Source organism: Haemorhous mexicanus, chromosome 18 (assembly GCF_027477595.1).
Source record: "Haemorhous mexicanus isolate bHaeMex1 chromosome 18, bHaeMex1.pri, whole genome shotgun sequence".
Lineage (NCBI taxonomy): Eukaryota > Metazoa > Chordata > Aves > Passeriformes > Fringillidae > Haemorhous > Haemorhous mexicanus.
The window spans coordinates 8,417,463-8,442,267 of NC_082358.1; the positions used below are offsets into that span (position 1 = coordinate 8,417,463).

Sequence of the window (24,805 nt, forward strand, 5' to 3'; positions counted from 1 at the left end):
CTCTGGTTAAATGTTCCCAGATTCCCCAAACCCAACTCCAAGTTGGGGAAACGCTTGCAGGGTTGAGGAGTCCTGTGCATGAAGGCTGCTGTGGAGCTGCCTGGGTTGGGAGTCTGGTTTCGCTGGGGTGGTGGCAGCTCGCCGGGGCTTGGGGTGGAGGTCACTGGGGGCAGCATGGGCTGGATCAGGTGGCAGCTGCTGGCCGTGGATCTGCTGCCCCACAGAAAACAGGGCTAGCTCATCAGTGCTGCAGTTTGGCTGTGAAAATCTCCCTTTCTGGCAGTTTTCACAGCCAGGCTGGGCTGCTGAGGAATGGCCACGGGGACTAGTGGAGACACAGCAGGTTGCTGAGAGCAGAGGGAGCTGGGTGGGTGGAGGAGGCTGGTCATAGGGATGTGTGGGTGCTGCTGCCAGGCTCCAAGGCAGGACCGGGCTGTGTAGGAGCGATGGCACGGCTGTGTGGGAGCATGGCAGAGCTGTGGCAGCCATGGCAGGGCTGTGGGAGCCACAGCAGGTCCATGTGGGAACAAGGCAGCGCCCTAGGAGCATGGGAGGGCTTCGGGAGCCATGGCAGGTCCATGTGGGAACATACCAGCGCCACAGGGGAGCCGTACAGGTCCGTGTGGGAACCTGACAGGGCTGCGGGAGCCAGGGCAGCTCCATGCGGGGGTGTGACGGGGCTGTGGGAGCGCGGCAGGGCTGCAGTGGGGCTCGAGAAGTGAGCAGCGCTCCAGCGGGATGGCGGTGCCTGGGGGTGGTAGGAACCCGCCCCTGGCCGCCCGTCCCAGGCTCGGCGAGGTGCGGGACCGGCCGCAGTGGCCCCGCCGCCGGCGGTGCCTGCCCCGGGCCGGTCCGCGCCGGGCGGGGCGCAGGGGCAGCGGGCGCGGGGCGGCGGCGGCGGGCCCCGGGGAGCGGATTACCGCCGGTTGCCGTGGTTACCCGCTACCTGCCGGCGGGCCCCAGCCCGGCCCGGGCGGGGGGGCTCGCCCGGCCCTGCCTCCCTCCCTCCCCGCCGCGGCAGATGTCACCCCGCGCCGCCGCTCGGGGCTGCCCGGGCGCTCCCCGTCCCCTCCCGCCGCACCGCCCCCGTCCCGGGCCGGGCGGGGGCTGAGCGTGCCCGGGGCGGCTGCCGAGAACAAAGGTGCCGGGGCTGGGCGCTGCCAGCGCCATGGCCGGCCCTGGAAGCGCTGCCCGGCCCGCGGCGCACCCGGGACAGCGCTGCTGCCTGAAATGGCTGTCGCCGCCCGGGGCCGGGCACGGAGGCGACCTCGGGCCGCAGAGGCGCCTCCCGGCGCTGATCCGCGGGTGCTGGAGGCGGCCGGGGTCGGCGGGATGGAGCAGGGACAGAGGAGGTGCAGGGGCAGCGAGGCCCAGGAGAGTGGTCCTAGGGCAGAGGGTCCCGGGGGTACCGGTGTTCAGAGATGTGGAAATAGACAAAGGACACTGGGGAGGGAAAAGACCTGATGGAGGAGAGGAGCTGAGAGTGCTCACAGCTCTGGGAAGGTGGGGAGGATGAGAGGAAAGCGGGGGGGATGAGAATAGTGGGGCACAGTATGCAGAGAAAGAGGAGAGACTGGAAAGGGAGAGAGACAGAGCCGTGCTGGGCAAATATAGGGAGAAGCAGGATGGCTGGAAGGTGGTAGAGGGACTCCTCAGCGCCTGAAATGCCACCCGCTTCCAAGCACCTCGTCAGGGCTGATCTTTGCTCTTGAAATCTTTTACTTCTTGCGGAGGCAGGTGACTTCTAATAAAGCCCCAAGACCGGGACAGGGTAAAAGCATCCTTTCTTCCCATTCTGCTTCCCAACTGAATTTTTATTGCTATTTAAACCTGAGGGGTTTTAAGCCTTTCTGAGATATTATGGGCTCTGACTCATGCCTTGAATACTGGTGAGCAATGCTGGGTGTGGAAGGAGGAACCCGAGGGGCGTGGGCCCCTCGGAGAGGTACTTTACAGCACACGTGTCCTCTTAAATCCTAGGTCAACATTTGGATATATTGCCAGATATAAACCTCCCTAATCCTGGAGGCACTGACTTGATACAGCCTCTTATACCCAGTGGCTTTGATACTGCTTGCATCTCACCTGCTTCCCAAAGCTAAATAATCATCACGGGGAGAGCAGTCACAAGGCTGAGGAGGGGATGGAGTATCGCTGCAAGGAGTCAGGGGAGGATCGCTGCAGGGAGTGGGATGCTGAGGAGGCAGCTCCGGATCCAGCGGGGTGGAGAGGAGAGCGCTGCTGGGTGTGCAGGGAGGCTGTAGCAATGCCCAGACCCTGAGGTTACCTTCACTGCATTCCTTCTGAAAGCGGGGAGGAAACAGGGACCGGCTGGCCGTGCAGGGAGGAGGATATTAGCTGGTTGGAAACAATGATTTGCATACAGGGTTGGTTACAGCCTTAATTTTGAGGGCTCTGCTTGTTAGATCTGACTGTGCTTTTCCCCTGCTGCATTTTCCTTTGTCCTGTTTCTGTAATTATCCTCATTTCAACCCTGCTCTGAGGATTATTGGTCAGTAGGAAGCCTCCTAATGCCCGCTCCTCCTTGGCAGGGGAATACCCATGCCCTCGATTAAACTGAAACTCTCTGAACGGTGACAGAAGAAATTAGATCTATATTCCTCAAAGACACTCCCTGGGGCGAAGTTTCCCGACCCCCACCACGCAGCCCTGCCACCCTGCCCCTTGTGTTCGCTCTCAATATTCTCTTTGTTACAGCCACCTTCAGCCCCGGCTTGGGGCTCCCCGGGGAGGGGAGAGGTGGTTTGTGTTGGAAAATCCTCGTGCCCGTGTCCCGGGTGAGCTCAGCCACCGTCCCACTGCAGCCTGTGCCCAGGACAGGCAGTCTCTGTTCTGAAATTGGGGTGAGGAGCCAACTCTCATAGGCAGTGCTGTACATTAAATGACTGCTCCTCTGAGATGTTGGGTAGCTTTAGCAGAAGGTGGGCCCACTAAGTGATTGATTTTTGAGAGGCCCTTCACTGGTGGCTTAAAGAACAGCATTTATTCAATCTATAGACTGTGTGAGATACACAGAGCCCAACCAAGGACAGCACAAACGCAGTTAGGAGACTGGCTGTTCCCTTTGCATGCAGACCCCTGCCAGACCCTGCCCACAGACCCTGCCCACAGCTCTCTGCCAGCTTCTGCCTGCCCTCAGGGATGTGTGAATGCACATGAAAAAGGTAGTTTGCAGGTAATTTAGACGTGCAGGTTGCTGCTTAGCTGCCTGGTGGGTACCCAGTGGACAACATCCATGCATTCCTTTTGGAAAGCAGCCCTTAAAGGGATGTAATATATATATATACATATACATACATACGTGTATATATAGATATAGATATAGATATAATATTTTCAAATTTTTTGTCTATGCAAAAATAGCATTTTTTCAAGGAGCAAGCTAAGTGACCTCCCAAAGCCTGGCCCTTTCCCAGTCCCCCCTGCCATTACAGTAGCCACTGACCACCTCCCAGTAGCCCTTCCTGCCCTGGTGCTTTGTGCCAAGTGCCGATAGCAGCTGCCGGGTCCCAGAGGCTGCCTCCCCTTCCCACGGCATACCCTGCCAGTGTGAGCTGACACCGTTGGTGCCAGTCAGCTCGGAGGAGCACTGCTCCCCACACTTCCCACTCCCATCAGTCTGTCACCACTGTCGTGTGGCAGAATTACTGCCTCCTGCTCTCCAGCACATCCGAACACACAAAGAGCTGTGCTGCTGCTGCCAGCGCTCAGCTGCTCTGCGTCTGTGAGAGGGAGGGAGCCTTGGAAAGGTCAGTGCAGGGAAGGAGGGGATGCTGGCTCCTTCCTTTAGGGGCTGTATCCTGGCATCACAGTGAAACCTTGTCCTGCTGGCTGATCTGTGTCCACGGGGACTGCAGCCAGCAAGAGTACCTCACATCTCAGGGCTTCCCAGGATGGTTTAGCACCATGTGCAGGTCCAAAGAGCTTCCCCCGCCTGTTCCCCGCCTAGCAAAACCATCCCACATTACGGAAATTGAATTTCTTGATCGGTTGTGACTCCACTCTGGACTCTTCCCTTGTTTTTATTCCTGGCCCAATTTCATTGCCAGCTTTAGCAGCACGACAGCAGCAGCCGCCACTGCCCTGGCTACAGCAGGGTCCTCCCTGAAGCGATGTTTAATTTATCCCCCACATCCCCCGTGCCCAAGGCAGCCCGAGGCGGGAGCACAGCCACTCTGCCCCCTCCAACCACATTAGCCCCGGGCCGATCTCGTCACCCCTGTCACCCATCGCTGACACTAACTCAACTTGCCTGCACTGTTGTAGGGGGCAGATGGACTGTCGGAGCCCGAGGGCATCTCTCTGAAACGCGTGGCTGTGGTGGAAGATTTCTTTGACATCATCTACTCGATGCATGTGGAAAGCTCGTCGGAGCCGGGCAAAGCACCCAAACATGCCGGGCAGAAGAAAACCTACCGAGCGGTGAGAGTCCCGCCGTGCCCCGGGCAGGGCGGGCACTGGAGCGGAGGGAGAGTCCCTCGGGAATGGGGATGGCAGGGCAGGTAGGAGCAGAGCCACTGGCAGAAGGAGAGGCGAGGCAGAGCCCAGTGTGCCTGTGCGGGGAGGCGTGAGGAAGGAGGGGTTTAAAGGCAGAGCAGCTGTGCTCGGGGAATCCGGGCTGCAGCAGCAGCACAGCGCGGCTGCTGGGAGAGGAGAGAGCAGGGGAGTCATACAAAGACACTGTGCATGTCTGAAGGGAAAAGGAAGAGAAATCCTCAGTATTACTGATGGATGAGAGAATGTTTGTCCGGTCCCGTGCTTGCTCTGGGTCATCTGCCTCCCTGTCTGCCTCAGCCAGAGGGAAATGTCTCGTGTGGGCCTTGAAGGTCAGGAGCAGCCAGACGGGGGGAGGGACTGGGGCATGGCCATGGCCTTTCTCTCCTCTCCTGCCCCTCCTGGGTTTCCTCAGTTACAAAATGGAGGCAAGCACTAAGCTAAGTCTTGTCTTGGTTCCTTGGTTCTGTGGATGCCAAGAACCAGCTCTATCCACCCTGAAACACCACTCTAGTTAGGTCAGGAATAATTTAGCTTGAAGTGTGCTTCTCCAGGGAGCTTGCTGTTTCTCCTGACTCTGCACAGCCCTTCAATGCAAACGTTTGGGCTCTCCTTTTACAAGAAGAGCTGAATTTACTGTCCAAGACCAAGGTACTCCCTTGAATCCTGCAGCCCTAAGGACCAGGTCGCTTAGAGACAGGAGTGGTTTGCTGGCAGCACATCTCTCTGGTGTATACAATGTCTCAGAGAGGTCTTTGCAGGCTGCCCTTCTCTCAGTGATGATGCCTGAGGTTCTGCACAGCTGTGTGCTGCCAGAGTCAGCACAGGGTTGGAATCTGTCCTGTGTGTCCCTGCTCCATCCATGTTGTGGTGCTGGCAGTGCTGGTGAGACAGCCCAGTGCCCTGCAGCCTCCCACATGTGGTGGGAGTCCCCAGGGAGCAGGGCTGTGCACACAGAGCTCATGGCATCTCTCCATGCCCTGAGCACTCCAGTCCTGCCCCTGCAGCAGAGCGTGGGGCCGGGGGCTGGGGCATGCACTGACCCTCCCTGGCCGGGGGCAAGTGACCTTTCTATAGTCCAGGGGAGGCAGCCCCACCAGCATGACCACAATTCAAAAACTTCTGCTCATTTCCCCAGCAGACCACTCCGACCCTTCCCTAATTCCTTCAATTCATCTCTCTGGAGGACTAATCTGTGCCCTGCACAGCCCCAGGGGAGCAGGCTGGATCCGTCTGTTTTCCCAGGCCTGCTCACAGCAGTCAGAGAGCTTCACGCTCCACCCCTCATCTCCCTCTTGAGCTGAGATCATCACATTAGCAGCGTGTATCCCCTCCTGACCTGGCAGGAGCTGCTGGCTGGGCTGCCCAGCCTGGCTCCTGCCCTCACCGCTGCCCTTGCTCCCCGGAGCGCCTTTGTAGCCTGAGCTGGAAGGTGAAATGGTGCAGAGCACACACTGCGCCTGGCACGGTGCACAAAGGGACGCTGCTGGGTGGCCAGCTGGGAGGCTCCGGGGTCCCCTGCCTCCTTCTCCCTGCTCCCTTTCCTCACCACTTCTGATTAGAGACACTGGAGAGTTTGCCCTTGTCCATGACCTCCGGAGGGAGGCAATCAGAAAGGGAGTTTGGATGGGAGATAACTCATCAAGGAAGCTGTCTGCTCTGCAGAGCATCAAATCAGCTGAGAAATAACAACTGTATCACTAAAATTAGCTGAACATTTGCAGCAGAGACTGTGGGTTTGCTGGAGCAAAAGAGGCAGGGAGACGGCTGAGCCCGGCAGGCAGCGGGCGGGGACAGTTCCCTGCCTGTGACACCCCACCACGGCTGCCACCAGCAATTTCCCGGCCCCTCATTTCAGCGTTTCTGCGGGAATCCCTTGTGCTTGTGCATCGATAAATATCACACAGAGGCAAAGACTGAGCTGGCATCCGCCCGGCCACAACAGAGCTCACTGGGGCTGCAGCTAAATAGGAGGAGAATCCCATGAGGACCAGGCACTGCAGCCTCCATTTGAGCGCTGGGACAAGGTCCCCGCCTGAACTTTCCACCCATCTGGCATTCTGTGCGAGTGAAAGCCCGGGCTCTGCTGCCGCGCAGTGGAGAGGGATGCGGCTCCCTCCCACCGCAGAGCCGGGCACGGCGCTGCCTGAGCCATGATCCAGCAAAGCCCCTGCCCCGCTGCTCTGCTTCCACAACAGCACCCCCCAGGGTACAACAATGCCTGGAATTTAGGTCTTTTTGTATTTAATGTGGACTTTTTAGAATTTAGATGTTATTTATAAACAATGTCAGGTAGGAGGACAATGTGGCCAGAGGAGGGGGATCAGGATGTCCTGGGCCATCCTCCCGGCTCAGCCCTGTCACCCACAAGGTGTCTGATTGCAGCCCCACTTCCCGTCCTGAGCCCCACTTCTGCCGGGCTCACAGCCCCGAGGACTGGCACAAACAATTGAATTTCTGTCTGTTTTATGACCCCACTTGTAAGTGCTGTGACCCCTGTGGGGGTCACGGCCCCGGGTTTGGGAACCGCAGTGCTGGGACAAGTCACTTAGACCAAACAGGATGGGTGATTAACCATAGGAGCCAGCCCAAAGTAAGAGGTGGGCTCTCCACCTTTTAATGCCTTCCAATTAAGACCAGATGTCTTCCTGGATGATGTTTTAGGCAAACCACAGGCCGCTGGGCTGCAGGAGAACCTGGGTGAAGTTTCGTGACTTGTGCTGCACAGGTCAGACTCCAAAATTTGATGGCCTTTTATGGCTTTAAAGAAGTCTACATTAAAATTGACTCATTCCTTCTCCAAATAACCTAGTCTTAGTTCTTAGGAATACTGCAAAATTACTGCTGGCAGGAATTAATTGCAATAACAGGGATTGCCAGACACCTTCTGTGGGTGCTTAGGTCTGGATCTAGTGTTTAACTTCAAGCATTCAAGTTTTAAATATTTATCCTTAGCTTTTCCTCATCTGTAAAATACATACCCCACAAAGGGTTCAGGAGACTTAATTCATTACTGTTTGGAAAAATGTTTTCAATTCCCTAGATAAAATATGTCACAGAAGTGCAAAGTATTATTAACAGTAATTGATTGTCATTGTGGGAAAAAGTGACCTGCCCTTACAAAAGATTAATGGATTCTTCAGGTTACTGGTGTGATGGTAATTAACAATGCAAACAGAGCTGACGAGACCTTACTTTCACATTTGATTCTTACATGTTCATAGCTTTGCTCTTCCCAGACTCCAAGGGGGACCGGGAAGGAGTTTCTGGGAAGGTGTGGGTATGCAGGGATACCAGAGGTCTGTTCATTTGTGTCTTGGTGCCTCACTGGCACACCAGTTACCCTCCCAAAGTGTTCCCCCACCAACAGCTGCTCTGGAGGGAGGGATTTAGGGCTGGAGGGGACAATGTGTGGCTACTGGTCCCTGCTCTCTCCATCTCCCAGGACATACAGCTCTCTGTTGTTTCCCCAGATTGCAGAGACCTATGCTTTCCTCCCGAGAGAGGCTGTGACCAGGTTCCTGATGAGTTGCACTGAGTGCCAGAAGAGGATGCATTTCAACTCCAACGGCCTGGAGCCCAAAGGTAAAGGCGAGTGGCTTCTGCCAGCAGAGCTGACTCTGCATTTTGCACCAGCACGGTGCCACCGACAGCTGCCAGATACTGTCCTGCCCGGGAGATACATCGTAGCCTAAGGGTTTTCCTAACCTGGGATATTTTACACCTTATAGCCAAGCTGAAGGAATTGCTTAAACCTGCTTCTTTCATCTTAGGGAGCAGAAGCAGCCTGGCTTTCTTTCTGAGCCTTCCCCAGTGCCTCCCAAAACATGGGTCAGAAATACCTCAGATATGGCTGCAATCAACCCATGATCATGTGAGGGTGGAAACCTCAATGTCCATAAAAACAACCTAAAGTTTTTCCTTGGAACTGATAATTTTGTATTGAAAGACACAGAATAAGTCTGAATCGCTGAAGTTTCTGATAAAGAACCAATTTACACTTGATTAATAGATAAGCACATGATCCTGAGTTAGATAATGGCAAGTGTTTGGCAATCACAGTTACACTGTGCCTGTGTACACACACAGTTAGTGTGGCCACTGACTCTTTATGGTTCTTTTGTGGACAGATCCAATCTGCAGCTTCTTAGGTCTTAGGGAGAGCAGGAGTGGGAAGAAGATGGGACCAGGTTCTCTTCCAGAGTAGCTGGTTAAATGTTTGCATGGCTGTTTTCTGAATTACAAACTTGTTGTCATGATCGAGTGCAAAGCAATTGCAAAGTGATGTTGATTTCAGCCATTAAAATTGCTTCTTTTAAAAGAAAACCTAGGCAAACTGCAGGGAGTTGGTCTGTTTCAAAGGTGGCAAGGCAAAGTGGCTCATTTGGCTGCTCTTATCAGGAAGGGAAGCAGAATTTAAGGAAGAAAAGGCCCAACAATAGAGAATTTATTGTATTAAATACTGATTGCCAACTGTTTACTGCTGGGAGGAGAGCTATGGACATCCCAGAGGTTTTGTGTAAGTGGATTATGTGCCATCTATCCAAAGGTAGTGACTGAAATGCTTTGTACTCATTGTATTTTTTTTAAACTCTCAAAAACTCTCCCAAACAGCTCCATATGAATTCTGTTAGTTGAAGTTCCATTACCACAGCACTTCCCACTCTGCCAGCTAAGGACCTGATCCCTCTTTCCAATTACATCCAGAAAAGTTTGGCCTTTGGCCTTGCTGGGGGCAACCCTGACCTTGACACGGATTGCCCTGCATCCATCATGGGTGATGTTCTGAGCAGATTCACAGACTGCTTGGGTTTGGGAGGAACCTCAACGTCCATCTCATTCCAACCCCTTGGGAGGGCAGGGACACCTTCCATTAGATCAGGTTGCTCAAAGCCCTGTCCCACCTGGTTTTCCTTCAGGGGCTTCCACCCACCCACCATCCTGCATCTCCTGTGCCTCTCCCAGCAGCACACACCCATCCCAGTGCAGAGGCAGCTCAAGGAGCCCCTGGTTCTGGATATCCCCCCCAGTGTGGTCCTGGCTGTGGGAATCGTGATCAAGGCTGACATCCATCTGTCCTGAACAAATTTATAAATTAAGTTACATCAGTTGATTATTTTCATAAAGCTTCTGCCCTTAGCAGTTCTCTTAAAAATAATTCAATCAGGAATACAAAGGATCCCACAGGTAAAAAGTCTCACCCACCATGAATGAAAGGACAGAAGTGCTTCTCTGCCTGAATAGCACCTAAATAGTGACTAAGTACATGTGAAAATGCATTGAGTAGATTAGATAAGGTTACTTTTCCTGGGGAGGGGTGTCTGATTTCACTAACAGGTATTCAGGAATTTATCAGGAGCAAATCACCTAAAAAAACCACTGTGGTCATAGAAGAATAACTGAGGTGTCTGCACGTGCATAAACACATAGAGGCACATACAGGTAAAGTTTAACTCAGTAAGATGACAAAATTTGAATAGTTCTCATCTCTTTCTACTTCTCTTGTCTGCGAAAGAAATCTGAACACATTTAATTTGTGATCACAAAAATTCCTAATTAAACATATCTGACATCAAACCCTGCAGGGCACCCACATCATTCATAAAAGCAAATTGTCTTGCTTGTGGGAAAGTTTGAACGTCACTGGACTTCACTGGGATCTCTTTACAGTGTTATTAAATTAGGAGTGATGCTGGTGGAGTGATAAAAATGTGGAGCCAGGATCAAAACCATTTTTCCTTGTTCCATCTGTGTGTCCAACATGTGGGGCATGTGATAGAGATAACTGCAAAATGAGCTAAAGGATTCCAGGAGCTTCCTCTTGTGACGTAGGATGTGAGGATTGTTCCCGTGGAGCCCCCCAGGCCTTTTAAAACAAAGGTTTTCTTTCTTTCCCAGATAACTTAGGAAAAAGGGGAAAAAAAAAAAAGGGTTTGGTTTCTTGGGCTCAAGCCCTTCTGTGGTGCAGTTGCACAAATTCACATTAAATTTGTGGCCTCTAATGGGATTGTTCCAAATTTGCATCAGAATGGTTTCAGGGAGAATCTAAGCACTAAAAGATCACTTTCCTCCCTCTTCCCCCCCATCTGAAGTCGCTGAGCTGCTCCTGTTCAGCTTCATTCATCTCTGCAGCCTGAGCAGTGGAGTGGGGAATGGCAGGAGAGCAACTTATCATCCTGAGATCCCAAACCCTCACCTCATCGTGCCTGTGCCTCAGCAGAGAGCAGCTCTATCCCTGTTACCCTTAGCAAATGCTTTCCCAAACTCTTAGGGACTCAGCCAGCTGGGGAAGGTGGCAGGTTTAGTTCCTGTGAAAAGCTCCCCTTGCTCTGGGATTTTAGCATCTTTTCATCACAGCACAATAAAGGTTTATTTTGGGTGTTATAGAGACATGTAAGAGCTCCTGATCTGTAGGTCAAAGTGTGACAGAGGCTGCTGACATGCAGCCATGAGAAAAGTTGAAGGAATCAGTTTACAAGGTTCCTAAAAGCTTTGGACCTTCATATTTGGGCAAGTTGATGGCCTGAGAGGCACTGGCCACGCTTCCCTGCACCTACAGGCAGGAATGCTCCATCTGCCCAGGAATGGACTAGATGAACCTGAGAAAAAAGCATTGTATTTCCATGGACCCAGTCAATGTCTCGATAGAGAAGATTTGCAAAGACCTTTGTGATGTTTAAGTTGATTACAGGCAGTTTTGGGGTCAGGTAATTTCCTAATCAGGCATGATAGATGTGGTGTTCCCAGAGGTGTGGAGCATCTTCAGGTCTGCTGAGCTCCAACAGGATTTTTTTACACTCAGCATTTCTGAGAAGCAGGCCCATTAGGACTGGGTTGATGGCTTTTCTGAGGTGCTATAAAACATTTTGTGAAGGCTCTTTTTCAAGGGGCTCTGTCACACATGCCTGTGAAACCAGTGACCCCAGAAAATGCCAGCCAGCCAGGGAGATTCAGAACCAGGAATGGAAATCTCCCACCATAAGTTCACCTTCAGCTCCTGGGAATCCTTCTTCCCCTGTTGCTGCTTAGGCTCCCTGTTCCAGTGGGTACCACACATCCCTTCAGCATGTGCTGGAAGGCTGGATTTATTCTCCAGACTTGAATCTGCCTGTCCTGAGGGCAAAGAGATCTTGCTTGTAGCCATCAGCCATCCCTGTGGACAATGGCAACTCTCCTCCTGGACAAACCCACTGTGTGAGCCTGCAAATTCAGTGTTAGAACAGATCATTCCAGCAGCCTTCATGTTCTGTGTCCTGCAGGATCTGTAGTGGTGGTGGCAGAGCAGAAAAGTCTTTGAGAATTCAGAGAAATCCCTGAGAATTTGCTCTGGGGACTTGGCCTGGCCAGACAGAGTGATTTGCAGGAGCAACCAAACCTGGAGCCATCTCTAGAGTTCAGTGTGAAGCAGCCAGAGGAATCAACAGGAACAATTTAAATTAAAGATCTCTAAAATTAAGTTTGTGTTTTAATGAGGATGTTAAAAATAATCTTCATCACCAGATAGAGATACTTAATACGTTGCCTTAATGTTAACTCCTACCTGAGGGAATCCCAGCAAAATTGGCAAGACTTTGGAATACTGAAGCAAGCTGGAAATAGATCCTTGCTCAGCACCCCTGCATAAATCCCATGTGCATGGAAGCACTTCTAAAGCTTCAGCAAGACTCAATTTCTTCCTCAAGTTTGGGGGACACTGAAAAATTACACATTATGTGTAGTATTTTTCTTTCTTTATTTTTTTTTTCCCAAGACAACATCTGTTCTGTAATTATGTTCTTGGTGGGGTCATGTTCTTAGAGGAACCTTCTCTCAGCGGGTGGCTCTTGCCAGGGATTTGAAGTTCTCCTGAATACCCCTGAATGATGAGAATGTACCTGCAGGTCCCTCATCTAAATAAAGCCTTTCCTCTGTTCTTCAGAGAGTGAGCCACCTTCCTCCTTGGTTTCTGGGATCATTGACTACAACATGCCCCTCACCTCGACCTACCTGAAGCAGATGAAACTGCGGGTGATGAATTCCCAGGAGCAGGTGAGTGATCTGCCTGTGCGAGGGGCTGAACGGAGAATGGGGAGGGGCACTTGGAGGATGTGTTTGGGAATGCCTGGTTTGTCTGAGCTTGTGAGGCTCTGACCAAGCACAGCAAGTTGGGAGGCAGTGTATCCTGCATCTCCTGGAAGCTGAGCTGCTTCAGAGTTGTGCCAGTGGAGAGAGGCAGAGATGGGGTTGATTAAGTTATTGCTTCTAACAGTCTGCTTGTTCTTCAGACATACAGTTCTTCTAAGAAATTGTTTTAAAAATAAATATGGCAAGTAGTAATTTGTTTATCTCCCACTGATGTCTGGGAGCTTTAGCAGATGGGGTCTGAAGCCCAGACCTGTCTTTGGTTGCTCTGGGGCTCTCTTAAACTGCTCAGCAACTTGAGGGGCTCAGCTGCAGCCGCTCCACTCCCACGTCAGAGTGGGACACGGCTCTGTTGTTTGGTGACAGTGTTAAGCCACTGGATTTTGCTTTGGGAATGTATGGGGCACCCTGCCACAGGATTATACCCAGGCTGTGCAATTTTCTGAAGTTCTGCAGCTGCAGAATTAGCTATGGGAACCTCTGTGCACCATGGAAACAGTCTATAAAAAGAAAAGTATGTTTTACTTGCTCCCCACAATCTGCACTGGAAGCCAGTGCAGGATTTTCTTTCCAGTACACTGAAACCTGAACCTGATTTCACACATTGCTGCCAGTGGCAAGATGTGACAGCATTTGCATGGTGCTGCGGTGAAAAACATTGCTGGGAGCCTGAGCATCCAATGGGGGCTTTTATCCAGCAGCTTCCTAAAGGGATGTGGGTTAGAGCATCACTGCCAGGGTGTAAAGTGCCAAGTGTGGGTTTGCTGGAGGGATACTGAGCTCCTCTATCACTTCTGTCGTGAAACCTTCTTGCTGGAGGACAAAATGGCATCTGGTGGGAAGCACTTCTGCGTCTCAGAGCTTTTTCCTTTGCACTTGTTTGACACTTGAGTGACTTTCAGGATTTGTTTCAGGTTTTGAAAGATGAAAGGCTGATGTGCAAGGTTTTGTGCTCATGATGGGTCAGGCAGTAGAACTGTGGGCAATTTGGGGGCAGCTGGGCTGAACTGGACTGGGCTGAACTGGGCTGTGCACATGGAGTGGATGGATGTGCCCCTTTGTGCCATCTGATTGCTACTTTGGGACCACTTCTGGATGAACAGGCCAGCATGTTCCAGCCACCTTTGGGTTGTGCACAGTTTGCTGGGTCTTGGTGCAGCTCCTGGCAGAGTGACATTGGTGTGGCAGACCCTGCAGTCCTGTTCTTCACCAAGGTCAGGGACTCAGGGCCATGAAAGCTGGCTGTGCTTTTCAACATTTGAGGTGGTTGCTTCAAGTTAAGTTTGCTGCATACAGAGGACTGAGTGGTTTGACTTGTAGCCATTTTTGCATTTTTAGCCAGTTCCTTTTGGCTCTGAAGCTGCTTAAGGGAAGTGTGCTACAAAGCTTCATTAAACTCCTGTACCCAGTTTATACAGGTAGCAAACTGACCTTGCAGTTTGACCTTACTCCCAGGATAGCAAACCACCCAGAAGCTGGGAGGCTTCAGTAGTGGATCTTGAGTTTTTGAGCTGCCTGCTTAAGGATGCTTGTTTTGAGAACTTTGGTTGGTAATTTAGAGTTCATACCCTGAATTTTGGTGCAGCAGTTTGCACTGGAACTGTCTCTAGATCGATATAACGTGCTGCTAACATGAATACTCCTGAAGCTTGCAGAGATTGGAATAGAAGCGTATGTCATGTGGGAACAAAAAGGGACCAGCTGAGGCAACCAGCAGTTGTTGGTTTAGATCATAAATCAAATGGTTTGATGTTATTCCCTGCCTCTAAAGTTTTCCTTCTCCTGTGCTCCTGTCGTTACACTGCAGCGCAGCTTTCGAAGCTTTTCAAGCCTCAGCAGCTGAGGGAAAAACCTGTTTGGAAGAAGTAAAAATTGCTGTTCACTGTGTTACTGAAACTGATTCCTGAGAGCAAAGTAAAAAAAGGATCAGTGCTATTGCTCAGACTTCTGAAGCGTTGAAATTTTCCATCATGACAAAAGTCTGGAGAGGATTCAGATGGTTGGGGAAAATCCAGCAGGATTTGAGTGCAGTCCCTTCTGACATGGGACATTCTCCGGCTTCTCCGGGGGAATCAATAGAATTATTTAAGTTGAAAAGATCTTCAGGATCATTGAGTTCAACCATTCCCCCAGCACTGCCAAGCCCACCACTAAATCATGTCCCCAAGTGCCACATTGACATGGCTTAAATCCCTCCAGGGATGGTGAGCAGCCTCTTCCAGGGCTGGACAACCCCTTTGATGAAGAAATTTTTCCTGATTCAACCTAAACCTCCCCTGGTGTAACTTGAATGAAAACAAGTGCCACACTCCTGAGGCAGCTGTGGCTGGACCTGGAGCTGCTAATGCTGAGGCTACCTGAAGATAATGTGTGTAATAATGCAAATAACAGGGGACAGTTCCCTGCACAAGCATTCCCCTGCCAATTTTATTCTATTTATTCATACATTGCTCTGGAAAGAAAACAGTGCCAGCCTTTTCTCCTGGAGGAACCTGGCAGTCTGTGTGGAGCATGGTCCATGGGACAAGGGCTGTGTGACAGTCTGCTGTCCCTTCCTTCCCCAGGGTTAGGGTTGCACAGTTCAGGTGTTGCAGCTTTTGGAGTTCCAGGTGTTTGCCAACTGAAAGAGCCCTCTAAAGACAATAGAGATAATTCTGACTTTTATGCAAATGCAAAACAGGCAGAAAATACAACCTGCTTCTAAAATTTGCCCTATGCAGATACCCCCTGCAAGGGTTTTATCTACCAGCATATCCAGGCTGCTCTTGCTGAGCGCTGCCACTTTGCTGCCTCCCTCTCACTAACATTTGATGGTGCTAATAGAAATAAATTAAGCAATGGACTCGTGTTTCCCTTGGCTTTGGCCAAAAGCAATTATTTGTATGCAGCAGCACCAGGAGAAACTCACTTCACTTGGGGTAACAATGAGTGAATTTATGCCAAAGTGGCCTTTTAACTTCATTATTCAGGGAAAAAAAATGTAGTGTGTGTAAGTGTAATCTATTAGTGCTGCTAAACACGTCAGTATTAGGGCACCAGTGTCTCCAGAAAGAAGCAGAGCCAGAAGAACCTTAAGGAAAGCATTTTTTCCCTGCTTAGGGACAAAAAACTGTCACTGCTCTTTACGTGGTTGCTCACAAAAGGAAGAGTTCCACAGAATATATTTCTATGTGTTCTTTGGAGTCAGAACATCTGTTCTGGGACAGTGGAAAACAGCAGAGACCTGTGTTACTTATACTGGGTTCAGTAGGACATGCAGGTTCTTCTGGGGTGGGAATCTTCCTTTATCCCCATTTTTTTACCAGTTCTCACATGGGTGAAAAAACAGGCCCCTTACCCTTTCCAGGGTGCTGAATTAGCCCCATTTCATGGCATCTACCAAGGCATTAAAGCATCTCTGAATTCCTGACCTTCCCAATCTAGCAGCAAAAAGGAATGAATAGAAGATATTTGATATTTATCTATAATGATCCTTCCACCTAATTTTCAAATGCTAAATATTAGCATTTTTAAATGATTGGTTATTCTATTGCAGTCGTTTTTCAGACAATCTTTTCTGTGTTACTCAACCTCAGCCTTGGATTTATTTTTTATGCTGCTGTTGGGCAGGGTTTCCACTGGTGACAGGAGGAATAGAAAGATTTTAAGAGGACAAATCTCAGCACTGAAATGCCAGGCTCTCTCTCTCTGCTCCAGAGTTGTTGCTGCTACCTTGGCAGGAACAGTCCAGGGCCAAGTAAGCAGGTTTAAATGATACAGAAACGTTTCCAAAGATTGCTTCAGTGGCTGCTGGCAGAAGGTCACGCAATCAGTGAATGGCAGGAGCTGCTCTTGGATGGGAAATAAAAAGAGTGTTTTCCTTGTTGCTATGGCTTTGCTGCACTGACTTGTGTTTGAGAGGGACAGAGCCTTGTCCTGCACCATCACACATCCCATCCATCCAGTAATTTCCCTATAAGCCTGGAGTGTGTGCAGTGCGTGGATGTGAGGTGGTTTTCAGAGCACTATTTCAAGCAGTGTTTTAGCTCAGACAGCTGGATAATCCTGGAAGGGGGTGCAGGGGCTTAAATCCCACCCATGTGCATGGAGTTGGTCTTGTCTGGTGCTGGGGAGGATCAAGCCTCTGCAGGATTTGAGAGCTCACAGAGCCTCATGACCAGAGGCTGGTTGGCAATGTGAATTCCTCCTGCTTTTTCCCTGGCCTGCCCATTACTGTGCTTGCTCACTTCAGTGTCTCAGAGGCTCTAAGAGCAGCTAAGATGCATCTTCCCCTGGCAGCTCACTCACTTCCTTCTGCTTTGGAGCCATCTCCAGCCAGTCCTGCGGGTGCAGAAGGCAGGGAGGGGAGCCTGCAGCCACACAGGAAGGCACACTGGGTTTTTATTTTCAGCCTGGAGGTTCAGTAGTGTGAATTGCAGACATCTCATTCCACATAGTCCAGAGACCAGGAGCGAATTTGGCAGAGCTGGCAGCTGCTGGACAAGCCCTGGGACCTGGATTTAGCTGAGTGTTTCACGAAGGCATCCTGAAGAAGAGCTGTGTGTGTTCACAGAGGTGATAAGGCAGAAGCAGGCAGTACTTGACAGGAAGTGGGATGATGGGTCTGCATCACATGAGGATGATAAGGTACTTCCCAGTCCATTAAAGAGGGTGTTAAACATCTCTGGGACAATAAATACATCTAGATCAACTTGACTTGCGCTCTAGATAATTCTCATCCAAGAAGTTTTATCATGGTTTGGGAAGATCTTTGTTTCCTGCTGCTAATTTTTAAGTCATTTTCGAGCACGAGAGAAGTTCCTTAAACACACCCTTAGGCGCAGAAGGGAGCAGCGGCCGTAGGCACAGGGAGACACCGAGTAAGGAGCAGATTTCCTCGCTGCTCGGCTGCACAGCCCTCTAGTGGGGACAGAGCTTCTGCCGCCGGGAGCCCGCTTTGCCTGGGAAACTTCGGATCTGCTCTTAACCACAGAGTTAGTCCAGGCAAAGCCAGATCCAGCTGTCACACCAGCGTTCTTTACTGGCAAAGATGCTTTAGCAAAACTTTCATCCTTGGCCTAAAGGCTCATGAGATGCAGGAGGTCAGATGACTGATCCATTTAGCCTGCTTTCACCCTGGTGTGAATGGGCGGCTTTCAGTGAAGGGCAACTCATTTTTTTTTACCGGGAATTAACTCTGGCATTCTCAGCTAGTAAAAACTCGGCAGCTTTTATTTCCCACTGTGTGGAGGTGTCAGTACTTTTCCCAGTGCTCCAGGTGAGCTCTGTGTTTGTTCAGAGTGACGTGTGCTGTGAGCAAACAAAATGAGACCGACGTGGGCTGGCTGGGGTCGGTCCTGCCACTGCAGCTCTTGTCTTCCAGTGAGAAGTGATGCCAAGGCTCTGACTCTTTGCTGTTTTGGGGCTAATCATGCTGTTTTCTATAAGAAAGGAGGTGGCATTGCCTGTTTGTAGTGGTGCTGGAGACAATTCACCCCCCTGAGGTACTCAGGTGTATTTAGTTGCTCCATGTGACAGCTCTAGTCCGTTCTCATGCTCCAGTGGTCCCTTCCCCACTCTCTCTTCACTTCCCTATGGTGTTGTTCAGCTCAGCTAAGGTCCTGGAGAAGCGGCTGGGGGGTGTTTAGAAGTTTCTCTGGCTTTTTGTCATGCAGATCCACCCATGGGATATTGTGAGTGATCACTCCACCAAACACGCCTTTCCTGGTGCCTGTTACCTGTAGAAGTCTGCTATAGCCAAGCTGCAGGAGCTTGTGTCTGGGAACACTGAATAAGCAGGCCAGAAGCCACTCTACCTCTCTTTAATTGCTCATTTCTTCCCAGTACATTCCCTGTTTGGTAAGGAGAGCTGCTGCCCATTCCCTTATGTGTTAACCAGCATCAAAGGCAGCTGTTCCCAGTAGAACTGGAAACAAGGTTTTGGTTCAGGGCCTGTAAAGTGGGACTGGGAAATATTTCCAGGGGAAAAAGTAAAGATGTCAGCCTCAGAGTGAGGAAAACACAATTGCAACATCCATGGAGTACTCTCATGCATCCAGTTGGATCTGTCCTGTTCCTGTGGAAAGCTGTGCATGGTGGGCTGTTCTGCATCATCTCAAAGCTCAGGTGCTGATGTGCTGTACACTGACTTTGATCAAGTCACACAAATGGCTGTTTCTTAATTGCCTTCTCCCTTTAAAAAGGGGATAATACCTTAGAGAGACTTCTGAGGTCTTGCTCACTAATAAAGCTCTTCAAGAGCTTGGATGGCAACTACTTTGAGAGTGCAAACTGTTATTAATGATTTCCGTTATTACAGAAGATGAAGCTGTGTGGTTCAGCTTTTTAACCTTGAATTGTGAGCTTGCTTTTGTTTCTGCTGCTGTTCAACCTGCACGGGCAGGTTTGCACCTTGTCTGCTTGCACACACCCCTCAGACCCACACCAGGAGTGGTGTGTGCTCAGGGGCTGAGGAGTCGGTTTTACTCACAAGGATGGATTCTGAATTGTGTGGAATGCTTGAGAATGGCCAGAAATGGGTTTAGTGGAGGTTCTGTGTATGGTTACTCAATTCTGATTTGGGGGGCCAAGAGATAAGCTGCGAGGGCTGTCCTCACTGTATAGAGCAGTGCAGACATTGCTGCTGGGTCTGTGGATTTGGGCAGTGGAAAGGAATGTTAGGGGAAATTTGACTGTCAGGGACCTGTCCCAACATCCATTCCCTGTACTCCAGGAGAAGAAAATTCTATCCACAAAAACAACTCCTTTCTTGCTCCTGTATTTGGCAGTGACTGGTGTACCCTGTGAAGTACAGGGCTGTATTTCCTTTCCTTCTCTTGATCTTGGCTCCTGGGAGGAGAAAACCCCTTTTATTCATGCCCATGCCAGATGCTGACTACTGCTGTTTCTAAGGAAGGAGTGATCAGGATGAAGTGGGAATACAGCTCTTAGCCCACAAAAAAACTGGTTTATAAGGAGGTTTCCCAAATCTTTACTCTCCATTTTTTCCTTGACTCTGCTCTGGATAGCAGATAAGGTACAGTGTGGATAAAAGCTGTGTTTGCCCCTCATGCCATGCCCTCCTTCAGTCCCTCCTGCCCATTTCCTTCCTGGCCTCACCCCCGGGAGAATCGCATTTCACTGCTTATTCCTCAGCAGGGTTTGATGGTCACCGAGGACCCAATGCAGGAGGTCCCGTTTGTTATTTAACCTACTTTTCAGAGGCACAAGAACATCAAGTGACTCGCACAAGGTCGTCCATGAGTCAGTGACTCCTCTGGCGTGATGGCCAGAGCCTGCAGTCCCTGCTCCCACCACTAGATCCCTATGCCCACAATCCATAGCACCACAACCATTCAATTAAGCTCCTGCAGCGCCTTAAATGTCGTGTATTCCTGGGTTTGACAGCAGTCCTGGCATTCTTGTGGAGCCTTGCCTTAGGAAATGACAACAAATGAGGTCAGGTCATTGTTAGTGATGCCCTTGGAAGCATCACTGCCTGGTGCTCGGGCAGGCTCTGTGGTGTGGGTGCTGTCACAGCTGGGACATGGCTCTTCCCAGGACCTGCAGCTCAGCTCTGGGGGAATCCAGCAGGACCCTGCTGGACCAGCACAGTCGGACAGGGAGCCCCAGGCTCTCTGCATGGGCAGATCTGTGTCCATGTGAGGGGGCTGGCAGGTACCAGAGGTAATGAACACATTGTGAAGAGAGAGGGAAGGAAGTGACTTATAAATAATATATTTGATGTATATGATATATATGATATAGTAACAGCAGCACTGGTTTGTTATGGTGTGCGTTTTTTTTTAATGTGTAATCTCATAAGGCACTTACCCCTGTTCCTGACAACTCGATAAATTATTATTAGCAATTCTATATCTAATTGCCAGTTATTTCCCCCTAGACAATTTGAATCCGAAAAGTACCCACTAGAAAGGCGCTTGGTGGGCTGTTTCCCAGAGCCTCCCTGGTTGTTTCTGGAGGCAGCCCCTCTTCCGCTGGTGAGCCCCACTTCTGCCAGCCTCGTGACCCCATGTGCTGGCACAAACAATTGCATTTCTGTCGGGCTCATGACCCCACTTGTAACGGCGGTGACCCCCCTTGGGGTCAGGACCCCTCTCCTGCACAGGGAACAGCTCCTGCCCAGCAGCTCTTGCTGAATGGCTCTTCCTCCCTCACTCCCTGTGTGGACCCGGCTGTTCCACACTAAGTTTGCCGATGTGAAATTTAGGTTAATCCATTTCCAAAGTGGATTAAGCTAACCCACACAAAGGCACTTAGTATAAAATAAGAGTGTCCACATGGTGAGGCAGCACGGAATAGTGACTGTGCTTGAAACTCACATCCTGGCCAGTTTGTGTCCTCTGCAAGCTCACCAAATGGAGGGACAGGCAGTCCGGTCCCAGGGGATGTGCTCTCTCAAATGGCTTTAAGACAGTCTAGCTTGAAGCCAAAGGAAGTGCAAGGAGTAAACAAAGCCCAGCAATGGGAAGGGGTTAAAGCCCGCTCTGCTGAGGTTCTCAGCAAGGCTCCTGTTCACCTTAAATGGTCAGGATTTTATTTTAGCTTCAGGGAGGAGCAGCAGCCATGGAGCTGGAATGGAGTGTAGAGAAGTCCCTGTGGCTGGGGGCTCACAGCCTGCTGGCCTCCCAGCCATCCGCCTCCTGCAGAAAGCCCCCAGGGCTCCCGCTCTTGCATTTCAGCCTCTGGCTCTGTGACCAGCCTGGAGGAGATGGAAATGTAGTAGTGAGTGATGCCCATTTTCACCTCTGACCTCAGATCTTCCTAAGCCACCCTCTTCCCTTGCTTTTTCCCTGGCAGTGAGGTGGTTGACACTGGAACAGATAACACCACAATTGGACATCCCCACTAACCCAAACCTGGCAGTTGCCATCCTGGCTCTGGCACCATTTCTGGTACCAGCCTATTGCAGGCTTGACACTGAACTGCTACACTTGGTTTATTTCATAAACCATTTCCTTTGTAACCATTAAATAGTGAAACATGAGGTGGGCTGGGGAGGGGGATGCTGCAGTGCTGGCGCCCATCACTGTGGTGGGGATCACCACCCTATCATGGTGATCTCAATTAAGACACAGGTCATTGACCCACTGCCCTCGGAGCCCAGCCAGGGAGCGGGTCCCAGCCTGGGGGATGCCGGGACCCCCAGCACTGCCCTGCCAGAGCTGGGGCGCAGCATCCCCATCCTCTCGGGGATATGGCAGCCAGTGCCCTGCCCAGAGCTGTGCTGGGCAAGTCGCTGGTTTCCCAACAGCCCTGCTCCAGCCTTCGGAGGCTGCGGCGGTGGCTGACGGTGCTGCCGGCAGCGCGGGGTCCTTCTGCTCCCGCGGAGCGAGGGAGAATCCTCGGGAACAAAAGGATTCGGCACCGCGGCACCCAGCGCGCGGGGAAGGGTCTGCGGGACCCACCGCGCCCGGGGCTCGCGGCAGGAGCCCCGCACTTACACCCGCGCACGGCCGAACCCAGGGACGGAGCTCCCGGGGCCGCACCGAGCAGGGCGGGCACAGGGTCCCCGGGCCAGCATCCCCCGGTGCTGTGCCGAGCGGAGGGTCCCCGGATCGGCTGTAGCCCCCCAGGCCGTGCGGAGCGGGGGATGCCCGGGCGGGTAACGGCCCCCCCGGCCGATCCGAACCGATCCGTACCGTGCCCCGGCCGCGCATTCTCGCGCTCTCCAGCAGGCGCCCGGCCCTGGACATTGTCTCCTCCCGGGGAAGGGCCCTCCCGGCCCTCCACAATGTGCTCTTCCAGGCGCGGCTCCGCGCCCCCCGCCGCGCCCGGCCCGGTGCGCCCGCCCCCCGCGGCCCCGCTCCCCTTCCCCCGCCGCCCCCGCCCCCTCCGCCCGCGGCCGGGCCCCGCTCGCCCCCCTCCGCCTCCCCGGCCCCCCCCCCCCCCCCCCCCCCCGGGAGCCGGGAGTGACGCGCTCCGCAGCGCCGGCCCCTCTCCCCGGGCAGCAGCTGGCTGTCAGCCTCTCCGGAGCGCCGCCAGCCCGGGCCCCCTCCCTCCGTCCCTCCGTCCCTCCGCCCCGCGCTCCCCGCCGCGCCGCCGGGCTGGCGCAGGCCGGCAGGCCCCGGGCTCCGCTCCAGGTAGGCGCCCGCCCGCGGGGGGCTCCGGTACCGGCCCCGGGGCGGCGGGCGGGGGGAGATGCGCGGGGGCTCCACGCGGCCGTGGCGCTGCGGGGCTGGGGAGGAGGGGGGGGCCACCGGCGGGCGGGGCGGGGCGGGGCGGGGGGGGGCGGTGGCCGCGGGGCCCGGCCCCAACTCCGGGGGGAGCGGCCGCCCCGCGGCCCCGGGAAGTTGCGGGTCGCCCGCCCGGCTGCCCGGCGGCGGGGGGGGGGAGGGCGGCGCGTCCTTCCCCGCGCCCGGCGCGGCTCCCCCGCGCCCGGAAGAGCACAAAAGCGCCGAAGAAAGTGGGAGGAGGCGGCGGCGGGAGCGCTCCGTCTCCGGCCATCCCCGGGCACCGGCCCCGCGCCGCCATCACCATCAGCCCCGACCCCGGGAGGGGATTGTGCTGGAAATAGCCGCCTCCCTGGAGGTAAAGCCCTACTTACGTGTCAATCCTCGCCGCACGCTGAGCCCGGCACACGCGCGGGCAGGGCTCCATCGCGGGTGTATCTATTTACCTGCGGGCGGGGGTAGGACGGGGACGGGGACTCTCGCCCGGCGCCTCGCACCTCGCTGCCGCGGGGACACACGCGTGGGAACCGCGTCCCAGCGGGGTCCCGTGGCCGTCGGGGAGGGTGGGGACAGGGGGACCCCCGGCCGCTCAGCCCACAGCGCTGCTCCTCTTGGCCACCGCCTCCAAAACCGGGTCCGTCGTCCCCCCCCCCCCCGACACTCTCTTCCCGGTGCTGGGGGAAGAGCAAAGTGCCCTTTTACACCGCGCGGTATCAGTCACCGTCCCCACCTCGCATGGAAAAAGCAAACGCCTGTGAACAAGTTCAGGTGCGGGGGAGGCAGGTGCGGGGCTCCGGGGTGGTGGTGATGGGAGTCGTGCAGCCCGGTCCCCCCTGCCCGGCGTTCAGCACCTCCCCGCTGAACAGCAGGAACGGGGCAGCGGCTCCGGGAAGGGGCTGCGGGGCCGCCCCCCGCTCTGGCAGCTCCCCGCGCCTCGGGGCTGTGGGAATGCTCGGGGGGTTCCCAGAAGAGCTCTTAGAGAAGGGGGAGGGGGCGAAGGGGATGAGCTTCCCTTCCTCTTCCATTTGCCGTTTGCCGTTAAAATTAACTGTTTTGCCCATTTTCGGGAACTAGGAAATTACTCGGGTTTTGCCGGGTCCCGTAGAAATCGGCGACAATCGCGGTAAATAAGGACGTAAGTGACCTGACAAAGAGCGCCGGGGATGTTCTCTTTGGTGTGGGAATTGTACACACGAGTAGGCAGCGCAGTCACAGCTCACCGCCACCACAGTCCGCGTACACCCGTGGGCTGCGAGGCTGCTCGGCTGTTTGAGGCGATGTCCACCACAGTATTTGCGGCTGCAGTACCAATCTTTGACCCGGAGTGTTTTATCTTCCATTAGTAAGCCTTTCTCTGCGCGGAACTGGTTAAGTTAGGGTCAAATCTGGTTCAATACCTTCTTGGCATGCTCAGAGGGCTGGGTTTAAACAGTGGCTGAGACGGAGATGAGGCTGCCTTCCTGAGAGCTCGTCCCTGCGCGCCGCTGCCGGGGGTCAGGGCGCGGGGAGCTCTGCCCTGGCCAGGTTTGGCAGGTACGGGGGCTGCCTGTGCCGGGCAGGTCGTGCAGTGGCAGTGGAGCAGCTCTGGGGGCTGGCAGTCACGCGTTGCCTTTTGTTGATTCTAAAAACACGGCTGGTTGTGGTGGGAAGCTGAGCGTGGCTGTGTGCTGGGGAGGTTGCACGGCGCACAGCCTCGGTTCCTGCTCCGCGGAAGGAAATCCCATCGGGATAGTAGGCTGTGGCGTGAAAGGACATGCTTTAAAATAAAAGGACTTAAAGAGAGAAAATAAACCGTCCTGAGACTCGGAGCTTGGCATATTAAACGTGAGGCACAGCATGTAAATGACTGGAGAGAGATTGGAAGGCAGTCCCCGAGAAACTGAGCCTGGCTGTAAAATAAGCAGGTTACCGATAGTCTTGCATATATTTACGAGGTTATAAGAGTAGCTTCCCCCCCTGCCCTGCTCCAGCCCGTGCTGTGGGAGGTTGCTCTCCAG

The 24,805-nt window shown here is 53.1% G+C and overlaps 1 protein-coding gene across 4 annotated transcripts in view; it reads left to right on the forward strand.

Moving 5' to 3' along the window:
* The window catches only part of NOL4L (nucleolar protein 4 like), a 63,142-nt gene that overhangs the window by 13,287 nt on the left and 25,050 nt on the right, over positions 1-24,805 (forward strand). The window contains exons 2-4 of one of the 4 annotated variants that reach the window (XM_059862527.1): positions 4,288-4,443; positions 7,989-8,100; positions 12,434-12,543. In XM_059862527.1, the coding sequence (XP_059718510.1) occupies positions 4,288-4,443; positions 7,989-8,100; positions 12,434-12,543 (378 nt within the window). Of the gene's footprint in view, positions 1-4,287; positions 4,444-7,988; positions 8,101-12,433; positions 12,544-22,592; positions 22,719-22,943; positions 23,167-24,235; positions 24,342-24,805 lie in introns of those variants that run through there. The other 3 variants (XM_059862530.1, XM_059862528.1, XM_059862529.1) reach the window with 3 other exon arrangements.